The sequence below is a fragment of the Camelina sativa genome, chromosome 11 (assembly GCF_030686135.1).
Source record: "Camelina sativa cultivar CO46 ecotype springtype chromosome 11, ASM3068613v1".
Lineage (NCBI taxonomy): Eukaryota > Viridiplantae > Streptophyta > Magnoliopsida > Brassicales > Brassicaceae > Camelina > Camelina sativa.
Window position 1 is genome coordinate 34665142 of NC_141890.1, and position 18098 is coordinate 34683239.

The 18098-nt window shown below is 36.1% G+C and overlaps 2 protein-coding genes and 2 pseudogenes across 2 annotated transcripts; 1 reads left to right on the forward strand and 3 right to left on the reverse strand.

The window, feature by feature from the left end:
• Positions 1–1864: 1864 nt before the first annotated feature.
• LOC147934813 (uncharacterized) lies at positions 1865–3330 on the reverse strand (annotated as a pseudogene).
• Positions 3331–3941: 611 nt separating this feature from the next.
• LOC147934814 (uncharacterized) lies at positions 3942–4948 on the forward strand. The gene is made up of 3 exons (XM_087472807.1): positions 3942–4324; positions 4409–4549; positions 4639–4948. Exons 1-3 carry the CDS (start codon positions 3942–3944, stop codon positions 4946–4948), a joined length of 834 nt encoding a protein of 277 aa, XP_087328933.1.
• Positions 4949–11555: 6607 nt separating this feature from the next.
• LOC147934815 (TIR domain-containing protein pseudogene) lies at positions 11556–12052 on the reverse strand (annotated as a pseudogene).
• Positions 12053–13375: 1323 nt separating this feature from the next.
• LOC104724942 (TIR domain-containing protein-like) lies at positions 13376–14775 on the reverse strand. Its single transcript, XM_087476161.1, has 3 exons — positions 14604–14775; positions 14041–14522; positions 13376–13942 (listed from the first exon to the last, which is right to left on the reverse strand). The coding sequence occupies exons 1-3, from the start codon at positions 14634–14636 to the stop codon at positions 13549–13551; spliced, it is 909 nt and encodes a 302-aa protein (XP_087332287.1). The 5' UTR covers positions 14637–14775; the 3' UTR covers positions 13376–13548.
• Between the last annotated feature and the right edge of the window lie 3323 nt (positions 14776–18098).

The window sequence follows — 18098 nt, forward strand, 5'->3', positions numbered from 1 at the left end:
TCCTGCTCAAACAGATTTAAATTCATTTTGGTCTGATTTGTATGCATTTAATTTGATTGTTATAGTTGAATCGTTTAATTGTACTAGAATAAGAAAAAGTTTATAATACTATTACCAGTATATTTAAAGTTTATTAAAAATTTAAAGTATTAAGAACATTTGAACTTATAAAAATATTAAATTACCTAGGGAGATGTTGTATTATGAGAAATTTCTTAATCTACTTTAACATATACATTCAAAAGATTATGTATTAACCTGTGTTGCATCATCAATTTATTTATTATACATGTCGGTGTAAAAACTTGGTTAAATCCTAGTAAGATTGCATTGTCAAAGACTATAATGAACATAGGATTGGTTTTTCTGTACTGTTGGTCCTATTTAATAATTTAGGATTAAAGAACTGGAAAGGTCAATGTCCTATGTATCATTGTTACAGACTGAATAATTTAAAATGAAATACTTTTATAATTGCTAGTTGTAAAAGACTATGATTAACTTTGAATTGGTCATCTTGGTGCATCGTTGGTCTTAAAATGATAATTTAGAACCAAAGATCAGTTAGTTTTAAAATGATAATAGTGTAGAACCAAAGAACTGTCATTGTTTTTTTTTTGTGTGCACCAAACTGTCATTGTTTTATATTTCATTTTCCCTAGATAGTTGGATTTGTTTTTCGGTGGAGAATTTCCTATGCTGTGAACAACCGGAGAGTTTAGGGTGTGAGTCTCGTCCAAGAGGAAACCTTTACTCGACATGGTAGAACCTTCCGTGATTCCGCGCGATTCTAGCTTGACATGTTAGGACCTTTTTACTCTATATGATATAGGATCACCAAATATTTTTTCACAAAGTACATGCAATACTGCAATAGTTGACTTAGGATTGGTCTTGACGTAGAATTGGTTTCAAAATAATAATTAAGCACACCACAATTGTTATGGTCAATGCTTTGTGGTTCGTTGTAAGACTGTAGTTTTGTATTGGATACATTTAACTGTAAATGTGGATGAGGCAATAATAAAGTGCAGAAAGTAAAGAACACAAGAACTTTGTTAATGAGGTTCGGTTTTTCCTACTCTCCGGGACCACGTCCAGATTTCAATTCCACTAGAACAAGAAAGCAAATACAACCTATTCACAAACGCGTGAATCAAATACAACCCTCTTAATTCACCACTCTGTTCTATAACATGAAATCTTAAGGATAATTCTCTACCCTTAACTAGACTAACACCAAGCCTAGATTTAAACCAAGATAATCTAACCTTGGGCTAAACTCCCCCTGAGCCTAGACTTCAGATCTTCAACTCTCTTGACCAACCTTCACACACACGTCACACCGACGAACAAAGAAGCTTGAACAACCCAAGCACCAAACCGCGAAACTAAGCCGCACACAAACACAGAAAGCTCTCTAGGATTTATCTTTATCTCTCAGCTCTCTTGCCTCTCTAGGACGTGTCCAACACCTCCTTATATACCCATCAAGACTTCCTAATCACCATAGGAGAAGATTTCCAAATTCCATAAGAAAAAGACTTTTTCCTTTTTGCTATTTTCCTTTTCCTTGTAAAACTCCTTTTTAATCAACCAAAAAAATAGTAGTTTTCCTCTTCAATCCATCCTTAAACCATCCTTCAATATTGCCTTCTCAAACCTTCTAGAAACTTCTCACACACATTAAACAACAACAATCCTTTTCACGTCTTGAATCACACAGACACTACTTCAGCCATCACATACATCTTCATTCTCCCCCTTTTTGACTATGCTTGTGAACTCATCAGTTCAAACACTTAAACACCATCACCAAACACACCTTCATTCTCCCCCTGAATGAATCACAACATGGTCAAAACTAACTGAAAAATTCATCCCGCCTTGCAATACGCGGTTGATAGCTTAGTACACCACCTCCATAAAACTCATCTTTTCTAACCCAAATCTTGTTGCGCCTTAGACCTCCATGATTGACTCCTTGAATGAATCTGAAACAATTCCTCTTAATATGTCCTTGAACTCCACAATGATAACATGTAGGACCATGAAACCTTACATCAAAAGCATTCTCCATTCGGCTTCTCTCTCTCAATAATCTGAAACATCTTGGCCTAATATGCCCAACAACACCACAATGTTGACAAACAAGTCGAAAAACGTTTCTAGGTGCATTCTGCTCTTTCACAAAAACAGTCTCTGAAGCAGTCTTTGATGTAGTCTTTGAAGCAGTCTCTAACACAGTTCCTGATGTAGACGTGATTTTTCCACTAGAAACAAACACCGGATCTGATTTTGAAACTTTTCCTTCATATCCAAGGGCACACTTATCTGTCTTGCCAATACTCAGAATATGATCCAACTTCTTTGTACCATTATTAAACATCCTCAAATTCTTTTGAGTTTCTTCAAGTTGCACTTTAGCTTATAATGCTTCTTCTCCCTTCTCTGTTGCATGTTTCTCTGCTTCAACAACTTTAGCCTCTAGCTCGAGCTTCTCCTTAATCAAAACTGAATTATCATCAACTACCTTAAGCCAATGTGCATATAACTTCTCATAACTCTTACCAAGTTCTTCATAACTCATATCCTCTCCATCACTATCACTATCAGATTCATGTTCAGATGCAGTTGCAGGTTTTGCTGCACATTCAGAAGCAGTTGCAGACACTGATGTAGACGATGATTCAGAACTATCTTCAAAAGTTGTAAACGCCACAAAATTCTTCAGTTCTTCTTCTTCATCTGAATCAGTTTCAGAATCACTAGTAACAACATTCATAGTCTTCTTCTTATGCTTTTGTAGATTGGCACAATCAGACCGTACATGGCCATATCATTTGCATTCAAAACATTGAACATTCTTTGATGAAGTCTTCATCTCTTCACCCATTCTACTTTTCTTCTCTTCGCCCTTACGCTTCAGAAATTTAGCAAATTGTCTTGATAACATAGTCATTGAATCTTCACAAGATGATACCTTAAGAGCAAATCCAATGTCAACTTCCTTCTTTATTGCTTCCTTAACTTCATCATCTTTCTTCTTTACTCCTTCAGCTTCATAGGCTTTGCTTAATTCAAAAGCTTTGAGAATCCCAACAAACTCATCAAAAGTCATCCCATCTAAATTATGAGCTTCTTCAACTGCAGAAATTTTGACTCAAACTTTGCAGGCAATGACCGCTTCAACTTCTTCACAAGCTTTTTGTCTTTGTACTGCTTTCCAAGAGCAAAAGTCTCATTAGAAATATCACATAACTTAGCACTGAACTCAGCCACAGTTTCTTTTTCTTCCATCCTTAGATTCTGAAATTGTGAAGCCAACATATCCAGCTTTGTTCTCTTAACACTTGACGTACCTTCAAATATATTCTCCAATGACTTCCACGCTTTCTGAGCTGATACACATTGAGAAATCAACTTGAAGTGGCTTGAATCAATAGCATTGTAAATCGCAGTCTTGGTTGTAGAATTATCTCTCAGCTCTCTTGCCTCTCTAGGACGTGCCCAACACCTCCTTATATACCCATCAAGACTTCCTAATCACCATAGGAGAAGATTTCCAAATTCCATAAGAAAAAAGACTTTTTCCTTTTTGCTATTTTCCTTTTCCTTGTAAAACTCCTTTTTAATCAACCAAAGAAATAATAGTTTTCCTCTTCAATCCATCCTTAAACCATCCTTCAATATTGTCTTCTCAAACCTTCTAGAAACTTCTCACACACATTAAACAACAACAATCCTGTATCACGTCTTGAATCACACAGACACTACTTCAGCCATCCAATACATCTTCATTAACTTCTACTTAGAAAATTGATCTGGGTGTAGATTTTGTCTTAAAATATTAACATAGCACCAAAGAATTAATTGGACAAGGCCTATATGTGCCTTGTGTTTCAATGCGGGTTTATAGAAAAGAAAAAAAAAAGTGATCAATGGAGGGGCCTTTGTTGACCAGGAGTGAACAAAACGTCGAAGTTACAATCCATGGCGAATCTTCCTACAATAATGAGCACATCGTCGATATTACAATCAATGGCGATTCATCATCAATTGATGAACAAACACCACATGAGGGTGTTCAATTGAATGATCCATCTACATATGCAAGTGGTTGGATTTTGTTCGAGTTTGTTGTGACTTTGGTCCAGGTTGTTGCAGCCATAGTTGTTCTGTCTCAAACAGAAGATGAGCAACATCAAAAAAATATATTTATTTCAATGATCATCGGTTATACTACTGTCTCTATTGTCTCTCTCCCTTTTCTATGTTGGCATTTTTGGCAAAATAACCACAGTGTTCTCTTAGAAATAAGGAGGTATAGACATTTTTTTTTGTTAAGCATTAGAAACAGCAATAAATATTAATGATGTTTTTTTTTTTTTTCCATTGATTACAAAAGCAACGAGATGATGCAGATAATAGGAATGGTGGTCCGTTTGAAAAACACGCCTAAAAATTTCTTCGTGGGTTGGGTTGTGGTGCTTTTGTGGCATATTATTGACAACTCGTCATCTCTAGATTATACTACTCAGCCCTTCTGGTGAGCGTCGAATAAGATTTACAATTATATCCTGAAAACAGAATATATGTATACATCTCTAATAATATTAACCATTTCCTTTTTTTCAGGTTGTGTTTGGCTTTCGTTGCTATCAGTTGCATTCAGCATGTGCTTCCTAACCTCAACGATGCATTGGTGTGCTTCTTTTTTGCTATGATGACACAATTTAACCAAGCTTTGTTGGACTTTGTTGATCATCTCCCTATACGGATCGTGTTGTTTTCCACTTTCTTTTTGTCGACAATTATTGTAATATTCGAGATCGTGATAGTCAAGGTGATGGAGGTCAAGGCGGTCGTGGAAAATCCTGGTACCTCAAATTCTCAACCACTTCTTAAGAATACAAGAGTGTTGTGGAAAATATATGATAAACTCTAGTGAGGAAAATTGTACAAGATACCTTATCTTATATAGAGATGGGATCGAGACTAATTAGCAAAATTACGAAAAACGTGAAGGTAAATAATATAATGGTAAATTTTCTCAATTGATATGGTAATGATTATCAACAAAAGAAAATTCATTACATGAGTTTGTTAAAACTTTTGTGAAAGCATAGCTAGCTAGAATAAAAGCAAGATTAATTAGCTGGTAAAAACATTGTGGCAAGCAACGTAACGTGCTGCTGCGGAGGCTGGTCCAACGATTCAAGTGAGGGCTGGACGTGTTAGCAGCTCGTTATTCATGCCCTGAATATGGTTTGTGATCTTTTCCCCATTCGTATATTTGAGCGCTTGATAAATATGGTGGTAGGTGGTGTCGAATAAAGAATGAATTTTTAAATTTTGGATAAAATAACCAAGTCAATAAATAGTGGTGTCAATAAAACATGAACTTTCAAATTTGGGATAAAAGAGCCAAATCAACGATAGTAGACCATTTTCTCAAGTCAAACTAAATTTTGATTAGGATTCACGTGACATTTTGAAAGTTCATGCATTTTCGTTCCAAATTTAAAAATTTATACTTTGTCCAACATTTTTCCCAATTAATAATGGTAAATTTTCTCAGTTAGTATATTAACGGTTATCTCTATTTTATTTGGTTGAAATGTTAAACTGATTTATCAACAAAAAGAAAATTAAGTACATGAGTTTGGTAAAAAATTGTAAAAAGCATAGCTAGATTGAAGACTATTAGTCGGTAAAAACAATATTGCAAGGAACGTATCAGGAGCTGCTACGGAGGCTGGTCCAACCATCCAAGTGAGGGCTGGACGTGTTTAGCAGTTAGCTGTTCAGGCTTTAATTAATACGGTTTGTGTTCTCTTTCCCAATCGTATATGTGAGCGCTTGACAATGGGTGGTTGGGAGTTTGATACATCCATTATGTTCTCTCCAGATAAAATACACAACAATTTGAAACATCATTCGAAGGAGAGTAGCATCGATTATCAACATCTTTCAGTTTCGTCTTGTTTTATTTATTTATTAATAAGATCTTCATGATTTCCGTAACTACGGTTAGTCATCTCGACTGTTTGATTTTGGTTGATTTTTATTCTCACTGGTAATTGGTCTTTGTGTCACACATGTATGTAACTGTAACACACAAATAGTTAACTGTAACTGTTACAGATACATACATGTTCAACACATGTGTGTAATATGTCTTTCTTTGTTGTATATATTAAAACAAGAGGTTACCACCAGTGGAATGGTTGAAAGTCCTGATTGAGTATTGGAAGTTTGTCTAGTTAACGTCAAAGTATACAACACGGCCCTAGCGCAATTCAAATTATAGCACACAGACTAGTTGGAAGGGATTATATATCAATTTTGGTGCACCAAAGACCATCTTCACAATATATGCCCACGTATTCTAACAACAAGTACGAAGTAGGAATCTAGAATGCATCTTGTGCATACCATTGATGAGTTTACGTGAACTGTGCTAAGGCCGTGAATTCAGGCTTGATTCATACGGCTAAGACATAATTCCTAACACTTAGCGGAAAAGTTGAACGTGAAATGAGTGAAACTAAAGGTGTCATGATCAAGAAAACATAGAATCATTAGTAGTACTGAAAATACCTTGTCGTAAGATACCGCAACACGATCAAAACGATCATCAATAGCAAAAGACGCATTAACAAGAAAGAATCAAGTAAGCAGGCAAGAGAGGCTAAAAACTGTGTTCAAATATGCTCGCATTCACACAACGGTGTCATACAATCTGATAGTAGCAAGCCTTTAAAGCTGACTACAGCGGCGGACCTACATAGTGGTTAGGGAGGTCAAGTGACCTGGTAAAATATTGAAATAAAGTGTTTTTACTTGTGAAGTATTGAAATTCTTGTAGCAAAGTTGGTTTTCTTTAGTAGTTTGACACCCCCAAACCCAGGTTCAATACTCCTATCCTACACCAATAGTCTCCTTTTTGTGTATTTAAATATTTAACTGCTTATAAAAAAAATTAATGAACTGGGTAAATTTTTCTCCTGGATCCGCCACTGGCTGACTAGAAAGGAAACTGAAAGAAAAATGCTCCAGATGAATAAGCAAAGACGTACATGACTACCAAGATGTCTTTGGAGTTTGGACAGAGAGAGAATCAAGTAGTGAAGAGTACACAACACTAAAGTGTACTAAGAAACACAACTAGCAAAACAGAAAAAGATAGCAACCAATGTTGGAAAACCAATCATCCACTTGCCACTTTTGAAAGGTTTTGCATTATTGACAACCAGATATAGAAAAAGGCTAACGAAAATAGCAACAGCGAAGGCATACGACCAAAAATCTATAAATTCTCTTACCATGCGTGAAGTCTCGAACTCTCTTGCTGGCATTTCGTTTAACCATACTTGAACAGCATGATTAATCTGCGACAGGAGCACCTCCTTTCGCAGCTTATTCGTCGTTTGGGCAAATGGATATAGGGTGGAGCTTGAACTGACAAATGTAAGGATATGATCAGGATAAGAAGATAAGCAAATGATTTAGCCCAATATTAAGAAAATATCTCTTTAATTTTCTGCAATTTTAGCTCTAATTAAGGAAAGCACTATAATTCACTTCAAATTTTCAGTTAATTAAACCAATCAATAAACGATTAATCAAGAAACTAAGAATCCGATGCATATAATCGTCGTCTATGCAGCTCCTACACCGACCAGACGACGTGGACTTTGGGATAAGCTGAGTGAAGTGATTCAGGGGATTAATGAACCTTTTATGGTGGGTGGTGATTTTAATACTGTAGTATAGCTAGATGAACGATCCGGAGGTAATGGACGTTTGTATCCAGACTCACTGTAGTTTGGTTCGTGGATTAATGCTAACTCCCTAATCGACATGGGTTTTAAGGGTAATAAATTTACATGGCGGAGAGGGCGTGGTTTATAACTATGTGGCTAAGCGTTTGGATAGGGTGATGTGCTGTGCTCAGACACGTCTACAATGGCACGAAGCAACTGTGACACATTTACCATTCTTGGCATTGGATCATGCCCCACATTATGTGCAGTTGACTCTAGAGGTTCGGTGTGATCCGCGGCGGAGACCGTTTAGGTTTGAGGCTGCGTGGTTGTCCCATCCTGAGTTTAAAGATATGTTGACATCGTCTTGGGATACAGCGATTACAACACAGTTAGCTTTGCAGAGATTGATAGCTACGCTTAAGAAATGGAATCATGAAGTCTTTGGAGATAGACGGAAAGAGTACCTGTCTACGGCGATTACAAGGGTGCAAGATCAATTGGATGTCCATCAGTCAGATTCCCTACTGAGTGAGGAAGAAGGGTTGATCAAAGAACTAGACTTGGTCTTGGAACATGAGGAGGTTCTCTGGTTTCAAAAATCAAGGGAGAAGTGGATTGCTCTGGGGGAGAGGAATACAAAGTATTTTCATACCTCAACCGTTATTCGAAGGCGCATGAATAGGATCGAAATGCTGAAAAACGATGAGGGAAGCTGGGTCTCGGATGTACAGGAGTTAGAGCAAATAGCAATTGCTTTTTATAAGAAACTGTACTCGCTGGTGGGTGTTGATCTGGAAGCCGAGAGTCTTTTACAGACAGGGTTTCTGAATTTAACACAGGGGGAGCTTGCAGAGTTGAGTAAACCTTTTACTGCTGTTGAAGTGGAGGACTCAGTTAGAAGCATGGGCAAATTTAAAGCCCTTGGTCCAGACAGGTTTCACCCGGGATTATATCAAGCTAGCTGGGATGTGGTAGGTCCCTCTGTAGTTCGTTTTATCATGGAGTTTTTTGAGTCAGGAGCTCTACTTGCTGAGGCGAATGATGCTCTAGTCGTTTTGATTGCTAACTTGGCGAAACCAGAGTTAATGTCTCAATTTCGACATATTAGCTTATGTAACGTTTTATTCAAAATGATTACGAAAACAATGGGTACTACGCTGAAGAGAGTGATGCCTAAGCTCATTGGACATGCCCAAGTGAGTTTCATTCTAGGGAGATTGAGTACAGATAACATTGTGGTGGTTCAAGAGACAGTACATTCTATGCGACGGAAGAAAGGGAAAAAAGGTTGGATGTTGCTGAAATTGGATCTTGAGAAGGCTTATGATCGGGTCAGATGGGATTTCCTAGATGATACTCTACGTGTGGCGGGTCTCTCTGATAACTGGCGGTGTTGGATTATGCAGTGTGTGGAGAACCCGTCAATGACAGTTTTATGGAATGGAGAGAAGACGGAACCGTTTAGGCCATCCAGAGGACTCCGAAAAGGAGACCCTTTATCACCATACCTCTTCGTCCTATGCTTAGAGAGACTTTGTCATCTGATTGAGTTGGCAGTGGATGCCAAAGAATAGAAACCAATTTGTTTGTCGCAAGGGGGTCCAAGACTCTCGCATGTTTGTTTCGCCGACGACCGTATTCTTTTTGCTGAAGCGTCTGTTGCACAAGTAAAAGTTATTCGGAAGGTGTTGGAGCGGTTCTGCTTAGCTTCGGGACAGAAAGTGAGTTTGGAGAAGTCAAAAGTGTTTTTCTTTGAGAATGTAATTTGTGATCTCGCGGAGAGGATAAGTGAGGCAAGTGGGATCAAAGCTACTAAAGATCTAGGGAAGTACCTAGGGATGCCAGTTCTTCATAAAAGAATTAAAAAAGAAACCTTTGGTGATGTTTTAGAGAAGGTTTCTCCAAGAGTGTCTGGTTGGAAGGGGAGATTTCTGAGTTTTGCTGGTCGATTAACCCTTTCTAAGGCTGGCTTATCCTCTATCCCAATTCACTCAATGAGTACTATATGCTTACCAAAATCAATATGGGCCTCTTTGGAAAAGATCTCGAGAGGTTTCCTATGGGGGAGTGTGAGGGAGATCGAAAGCTCCATTTGGTGGCTTGGGATAATGTGTGTCTACCTAAGTGTGAAGGTGGTCTGGGCATTCTTAAAGCACAAGGGATGAATAAAGCTCTTCTTGGAAAGATCGGATGGCGTTTACTTCATGACACCAGTAGCTTGTGGGCACGAATTTTGAGAGCTAAGTATAAGGTCGGTAGTGTTCATGACGGGTCGTGGTTGGTGTCTAAAGGAACATGGTCTCCAACTTGGCGAAGTGTATGTGTGGGATTGCGAGAAGTGGTACTACCAGGTCTGAGCTGGGTGATTGGTGATGGTAGTGAAATACGCTTTTGGCGGGATAAATGGCTCCTAGATATGCCTTGTTAGATGTGGTAACGGCGGAGTTACCGTCACATTGGTTGGATATAAAAGCTCGTGATGCTTGGTAGAATACCACGGGGTGGCAGTTGAGTCCGTTGGCTCCTTTTTTGTTGGAGACGGTACATCTTCGTTTGAGATCAGTGGTCATTGATACAGTTACTGGTGCTCATGATCGACTCTCGTGGGGTGAGACAACTAATGGATGCTTCACTGTCATTTCGGCATATAGGTTGTTGTGTAAGGTTTATGCTCCCCAGCAGGACATGAGCAGATTTTTTTAATGTATTTGGCGTGTGAAGACTGCAGAGAGAGTTAGATGTTTTCTTTGGCTTGTTTCTCATCAAGTGGTGATGACTAATGTTGAACGGGTTCGCCGACACTTGAGCAATTCAAGTCTTTGCTCTGTTTGCGGTAGTGGAGAGCAAACACTATTACATGTTTTGCGGGATTGTCCGGCCATGGCAGGTGTATGGCAGTGGATCGTACTGCCGAGTAAGCGTATTGCGTTCTTTGCCGCTTCTTTGTTGCAATGGTTATTTGTCAATCTGAATGATACTACGGGAAGTGGAACCTATTCTTGGGCTACCTTGTTTGCAGGGGCAGTCTGGTGGGGGTGGAAGTGGAGGTGTGGAGATGTTTTTGGTGGTTTGGAAAAGTTTCGTGACAGAGTTTGCTTCTTAAAGAAGTTAGCAGAGGAGTATTATATGGCGTTTGTTGCATTGGGTGGTGAGCGTTCTGAAGGGGGTCGTGAGGAACGGTCTATAGCATGGTCACCTCCGCGAGTTGGCTGGATAAAACTGAATACAAATGGGGCCTCGCATGGTAATCTCGGTAAGGCGACAGCTGGAGGTGTACTACGTGATGGTGAAGGGAATTGGCTCGCGGGTTTTGTCTTGAATACTGGGTTCTGCTCAGTTCCTCTTGCAGAACTGTGGGAAGTCTATTATGGGTTGGTGATGGCATGGGAGAAGGGTTATACACGGGTGGAGCTTGAGGTGGACTCCACGGTCGTGGTTGGTTTTCTAACTTTAGGGATCAATGATAATCATCCCCTGTCTTTCCCTAGTACGTTTGTGCTATGGCTTGATTTTGAAGGACTGGTTAGTCCGTATTTGTCACATGTATAGGGAAACTAATTGTCTTGCAGACGGATTAGCGAACTATGTGTTTTCTCTTCTCTTAGGTTTTTTTTCTCTTGATGTTAGTCCTGTTGATGTTCAAAGTCTACTGTTTGAGGATGCTGTTGGGTGCACTCGTGCACGGACAGTCAGAGTGTAGTTTTGTTTTTTTTACTTTTTCAATAAATGGGGAGGCTTTGCTTCCCCCTCTTCTACCAAAAAAAAAAAAAAACTAAGAAATCATTACCTAGTTAAGCCTTTTATGTTTGCAATTGATTTCACCGAATCTTCCCATTGCCTGATCTGCAAACAATATCCCCCCGGACTTAATTTGCCAGCGTATTTCTTCTTCAATTTCTTTAAACTTTTTCCGAAATCTCCTGTAAGGTTTTTCACGTTGCTCGTTGTTACCTTGTAGAAGATAGGAATCACGATGAGTCTTCTTTCTTTCCTTAGCTTGCTAATCTTCACGAGCTCGTTCACCAGTCAGAATCTGCGAACCTCTTGGAGAAGATCACGACCGCGATTTTGGACTCTTCGATCTTAGTAATGAGCTGCAATATACTCCGCCCTTCTCTCAAGAAGGTATCTATGAAGACATTGACCCCTTTGTTTTTCAACTTATTAACGAGATCTGGGACAAAGCTTTCCCGCACGTCCTCTCCACGGAAACATATGAAAACCTGAGGAAGGCTGAGGGTTTGGGAGTCCGGTCCGGCGCGAGTAGTGAGAGCAGCCATTGTTCTTCTAAGGGTTTTGTGGTTTGACCTTCCCCCTTTGACGTGATGGACAGAAACAAAAGACAGCTACAGACAATTTGTAGAAAACAAAAGAGAGCGACCGATAGGAAAGTGAAATATACTCACTATTCTTTTTTTGGTAGGCGAGTAATAAATACTACTCTTCTGACAAGAATTTTATCAATTTTTAGTAATAAGACGAACGCACGTATTTCTCCTTTCGGTGGCTGTTGGATTTGGACAAATTAAATTATGGGCTTGGGCCCATGTAAACTGCATTGCGTCAGCTTGATGTCGACAAGTTATAATGGGAATTGGGAAATCAAAAACACTTTGCACTTTGTTATCGAGAGTTCGGTGCTCAAATGAAGGGACCACAAGAGTACGATGGCTCCGTTGCTCAAACGGAAGGAGTCATCTAAGTTTTTTAACTTTTTTTGTGGGCAAACATGTCCAAGAGTTTATCTTAGACAATTTTTTTAAAAACAAGTTTATTAAAATTTGAAAATTCAGAAGCAGGTTTTGACGGAAGTTCTCAATTTATGACTTTTTTTGTTACCTTTTTTTAGTCGTAAGAAAAAAAAAATTTAAGCTAATTACATGCAACTGAAAGTTGTTGGTTTCTTTAGGTTCTTTTAAGATATCTACAAGTATTACTAGTGTTACAGAAACCATTGAAAAAAAAAATCAAGATCTGAAACCAAAATAAACGATACAATGTTGATAAGTATAATCTGGCTATAAACTGGCTCTAGAGGAGCTGCGTTTTAAGAGAAAATAAAGCCTACCAAAATAGAAATAAAAAACATGACTATCATCTCTGAGGATACGAATTTTGGGTCTTCAAGAATGGGGACTTTGCAATATATATTTGAGAATAGAGAAAAGCCGACAAGTTACGATACGTCGTTAAGTTTGTGGGATTTGCAATATAGTCAAGACAAACCTAAAAGGTGATTAATGATTATATAAAGTTATAACCAAGAGGTTGTTAATTAGTTATGATTATATTCAAGTTTGGAAGTACTTGGGCTTTAATCAACTCATGAATTAAGTCTTGTTCTTTGTCTACATATTCTTTCTTCAAATCGTCAAAATTCTTTCCGAAATCTCCCTGAGGTACGGTTTTTTATGTTGCTCATGCCTCACCTTGGAGTTAGGAGAGGGCAAGAATGATCATCAAATCAATTAGCACAAGAGAGAATCAAGCGATCTTGTTTGCATACGCTTAAATCACACAACGCATTGATCGATAACAAAAACTGAAGTTGAAAAGGGGCAAAAACAAGTCCATGCATGCCAATGACCCAAAAAAAAAATATATACAACACAACAAAAACTGTATGATATCCATTAAATGTAGTATTGTATAATGTATACACAGAACAATGTAACTACAAATAATACAAAACTATAAAAAGACACAAACAGAGAAAAAAAGTGAACACAACGTTCACAAGCCAAAAAACTATAAAAGCAAACCTTTCTCTACGAATCTAACCTTTTCTTATTTTGGAGTTTCTTTTGTCAACATTTTTGGGGATTCTATAATAATACCACATTTTTCTTAATGTATCTAAGGAGGTGATGATGTTGTGGTCACATGTGGTGGTTTTCATCTGAAAGGCCTTACAGAAAACAAAAAGACCGACTAACCATGATGCAGCGAACCGAAGGTTCCCATCAGTGAAAAGCAGTTTTGGTAAGAAGAAACCACAGAAAAAAGCCAACGTAGTAGAAACGAGAAGAGTTACTCCACTTCCGACATGTTCTGTTTTTCCGTAATTGGGATCTCTTCTCAACAGCTCTTTCTTAACCTCCCTGGTAGTACGCATTACAAGAACGTCATCTGATAAGCTACATGGATGAGTGAAACCGTAGTCTGGATATCTGAGAAGAGAAAAGCCAACAAGTTACAACACTATATACTAACTAGTGACTAGACCAGACGACCCCTAGAATCTATTAGGATAAAGAGTAAATATTACCTATCGTTCCAGACCATGCCGCTTATGCCTGCAATGTACTCCACCGCTTCTTTCCACTTCTGGATCTGCACCTTCCCATATTTATTCCTCAACTTCTGGAATGTTAAACCGAACACACCATTGAAGTTTTTCACTTGGCTTGGAGTCACATTGACAAAGATGGGGATCACCATGAGTTCACCAGCCTCCACACACTCTTTCATCCTTACAAGCTCGTCCAAACACCACTTTGATTCTGAGTACCGCTTAGAAAAGATGGCAAGCGCAATCGCTGACTCTTCGATCTTGTCGAAGAGATCCGTTATTGGTTTACCCTTCTGCGCTTTGTCATCTATGAAGTAGTTGACGTTATTTCTTTTGAGCTCAGTCAAGAGACGTTTAACGAAAGTGTGGCGGAGCTCTTCTTTCCGGTAATTGAGGAAAACTTGAGGACGTCTGTCTCCAGCTTGAGAAAAGGCTGCCCCCATAAGGTTTGATTTTACCTGGAAAATTGTCAGAACAAAAATTTCAAAACTGAAGTCACTGTGTAACACAAATCTCAAATTATACTATATACCAAAAACCTGGTGGAAAACTGAAAGAAAAAAAAAACTCATTTGCAGCTACAAATCTTCTCTTCTGACATATACAAGAACCAAAAAGACAACAAAAGTGAAGTCAAAGAACTGAAAATTTGCTAATAAAGAAAAAAGTAAGATAAAATATAAAAGTACAATGAGGCTAAAAAAGTTTCTAGAGGCATGAAAACACACAAAAAGAAACGAATCATGGTTACAAACCAGCAGAAACGAAGAACAGCTGGTAGATTATATTTACTCACCAAAAAAGTTTGAAGACTATGAGGTTGAATCTTGATCTGTTTTGGGGATTCGAGAATAATGTTAAAGAACTAATATATATTACCTGTTTTGGAAGAAGATGGGGTCGCCTAAAGTTTTTAATTAATAAATGAAGAGTAAAGACAAAACCCAAAACGTTATTATGAATCTATGATTAATGTATCTAAGTCGTCAAAACAAAAACATAATGTGTATTGTAGGAAAATAGTTTAGCACCGTCCAGCTAATCCAACAAACGGTTTCGGTATTTAGATTACGCCCAATCTAGTAGGTCGATCCAACACTTAATTGCGAGTTTGTTGTACTATGAAGAGTTGTCATTTCTCATATCACTTAATTGAGTAGCACAACAGTGGCGGGAAAACACATAAGAGGAGTTCGGGTTTTCGGGTTTTCAGGTTTTTTATATTAGCGGATCGGGTTCGGGTACGGATAATTCGGGTATACCTGAACTCAAACAAACAATAAACAAAAAAAAAACACTAATTTTTTTTAAAAATTTTAAAACACTTGTATATATAAATACTAGAAATAGGCTCGCGCGATGCGCGAGATATATTTAATTTTATTTTTATTAATTATGATATATCTTAAATTTAGAAATATATTTTTGAAATGGATTTTTTTTTTAATATGAATTTTTTGAAAAATGTGTAATATGTGTTCCTTTATATATTTGGTTCTTAATGTTTGGACGCAAAATAAAATAAACAAAACAGATGGGAAATTTTTTTGATTGAAGTAATTAAATCTCTCAAAGTTTTGTTGTTTTGGATTTTATTGTTTTGTGATAAATTGTTAGGTTCTTAGAGCATCTACAACCCCACTCTATTTCATTATCAATACTCTGTTACAGAGTAACATTTGTTCTAACCCTGCTCTATATCTTACTCTAAAATAGAGTAGATGGTAGGATTACTCAATATGCAATTTACACTAACTCTATTTTAGAGCAAAGAATATCTTGATACATTGAAAAAAACTATGCTCCATTTTAGAGTAAAAAATAGAATATATATTAGAGATAGTCTTAGCACACATGAGGTTTGTGTAGAGATCATATATCAGACATTCAAAACGAAAATAGAGTATTGAAAATAGTTTACAAACCTATTTGATAAACTCATCTTTCCCTACATCTTTTCCAAAGCTTTAATATATGGATACTATCAAGAAGACTTATATGGTGATTCTGTTAGATCTCTAAAACCAGAAAATTATTATCAAAACTTAGTAACCATCAAAATAGATAAATAGAAATTATGTTTTAGTCTCAATCGTAACGAAATATAATTGATAAATATTTATCTTTTGCAAGTGGTTTTACAACTTTATATATTCTTTAAATCAATCATAATATTTGATTTTCTTTTTGACTCCACAATATGTTGCCAAGGTTTGATTTTCTTCAATTAGCCTCACAAATTTCTTGTGAATTAGAAACTCAATATGGATGCTTAAAATGTGTTATACTTCTATGATGATGGGTTATTTCTCAGTCCTTATCTCTATTCTTATTCATTATGTTCTTTTAATTATCAAACAAAATAAACTCTCCAACATGTCAATTGGTTTATATGGAAGGGAAGACAAAATCAGAAAAATCGATATCAACTATAGATACATTCCAATTATTTTTCTGACATAACTACACTTCTAATTTATTTAACTTACATCTAAATGTTAACTACATTTCTAATTTATTTAACTTACATCTAAATGTTTTTTAATTAACTATATTTGAACTTATAATATCTATATGATGACTTTTCCATCAGATTTTGATGATTTTAAAATAAGATATTTGAGAAAAAAAATCAGACCGACTCAATTTCATCCAATCAATAAACTAAACTTCTAAAACCTGAATTTTATACTAAACTAATGAGGTTATGAATCTACACAATACTCCCGCTGTTTCACAAAGAGTGACATTTTAAAGTTCTATTTTGTTTTGCAAAGAGTGTCATTTTACATTTGCAATACATGATTTTATATTTTCAATGCATCTTTTACATTAGATTTTCTAGTTTTACCCATAATTTATGACCAAATTACCCGTTAAAGACTTATTAAATAAGGGAATATATGTATATTTTAATGTTTTCTTAATTTGTGTGAAATGTGTCAAAGTGTCACTCTTTATGATACAAAGGGAGTATGTTTGGCAAGGTAACTGAAAATCACCAATGTTTTTTTTTGAATAATTAATAAGTTTATTCACGATTTATCATATGCTCCAGCGTTTACTCTCTAATCTTGTAATCACCTTTAAGATAATTTTTTTTGGATTAATGCATATTAAATATGGCTCATGTCATAAAAATTTATGAAATATCTTAATACTATATCTCGCATTAAATTTGAGTAAAATTCATGAAAAGAAAACTGTGTCAAATTTAATGTTTTTTAGATTCGATATATTATCTCTATTTTCTAATTATTTTAAAATAAATAGTATAATTAACATTAAATTATTTTCTGAAACTATTGTTTTCTATTCTTTCATGGGGTGATTAAGCAATTATTTTATTTTTCTTTTCTTTTAGTACATACGGTTTAAAAACAGTCAAATTGTAGCTTATAGAATATTAAATATAATTTAATTTTATCTGAGTTTTGTCTTTAGTGCAAAATATATGATTATTGAATACAATGTGATTTTATATATATATTAGAACATATTTATATTTTTTAATTAGTCTATCATAAATTAACTTTTATATTTTTATTTTAAAAGTACAACTTTTTTTGTTCTAATTGGTTTGATCAGTAGTTTTATTTTTAGGTTATATAATTATATGGTATATACTTTCATTAGAAAATATATTATATATTTATATGTCAAAACTAAAAGTTTGAAGAAATATATTTTTGTAACATTATGAAATTATTTTTTAAAAAGCAAACTATACACCATATAATATATAAATAAAATGAAAAAAATATATATTTAATTTAAGAATAGTGAGAAAGACATGTGTCACAAATATAGAGCGCCAAGTGTCGCATTGACAGACAAAGTTAAAGAAAAACCTTCTCATATTATATAAAATGAAAAAAATATATTTAATTTAAGAGTAGTGAGAAAGACATGTGTCACAAATATAGAGCGCCAAGTGTCGCATTGACAGACAAAGTTAAAGAAAAACATTCTCATATTATATAAGATTTAACGTTTTACGTTAGGACAGAGAAACTAAGATGGCAAAATGGTTA

Excerpts from the sequence above, each read along its gene's own strand:
- LOC104724942 (XM_087476161.1), bottom strand. The coding sequence starts at position 14,636 with ATGAGTTTTTTTTTTCTTTCAGTTTTCCACCAG. Across the intron at positions 14,523-14,603 it reads TTCTTTCAGTTTTCCACCAG|GTAAAATCAAACCTTATGGG; the intron begins GTTTTTGGTATA and ends ACAATTTTCCAG. Across the intron at positions 13,943-14,040 it reads GGCATGGTCTGGAACGATAG|ATATCCAGACTACGGTTTCA; the intron begins GTAATATTTACT and ends TTCTCTTCTCAG.
- LOC147934814 (XM_087472807.1), top strand. The coding sequence starts at position 3,942 with ATGGAGGGGCCTTTGTTGACCAGGAGTGAACAAAACGTCGAAGTTACA. Across the intron at positions 4,325-4,408 it reads GTTCTCTTAGAAATAAGGAG|CAACGAGATGATGCAGATAA; the intron begins GTATAGACATTT and ends TGATTACAAAAG. Across the intron at positions 4,550-4,638 it reads TATACTACTCAGCCCTTCTG|GTTGTGTTTGGCTTTCGTTG; the intron begins GTGAGCGTCGAA and ends CCTTTTTTTCAG.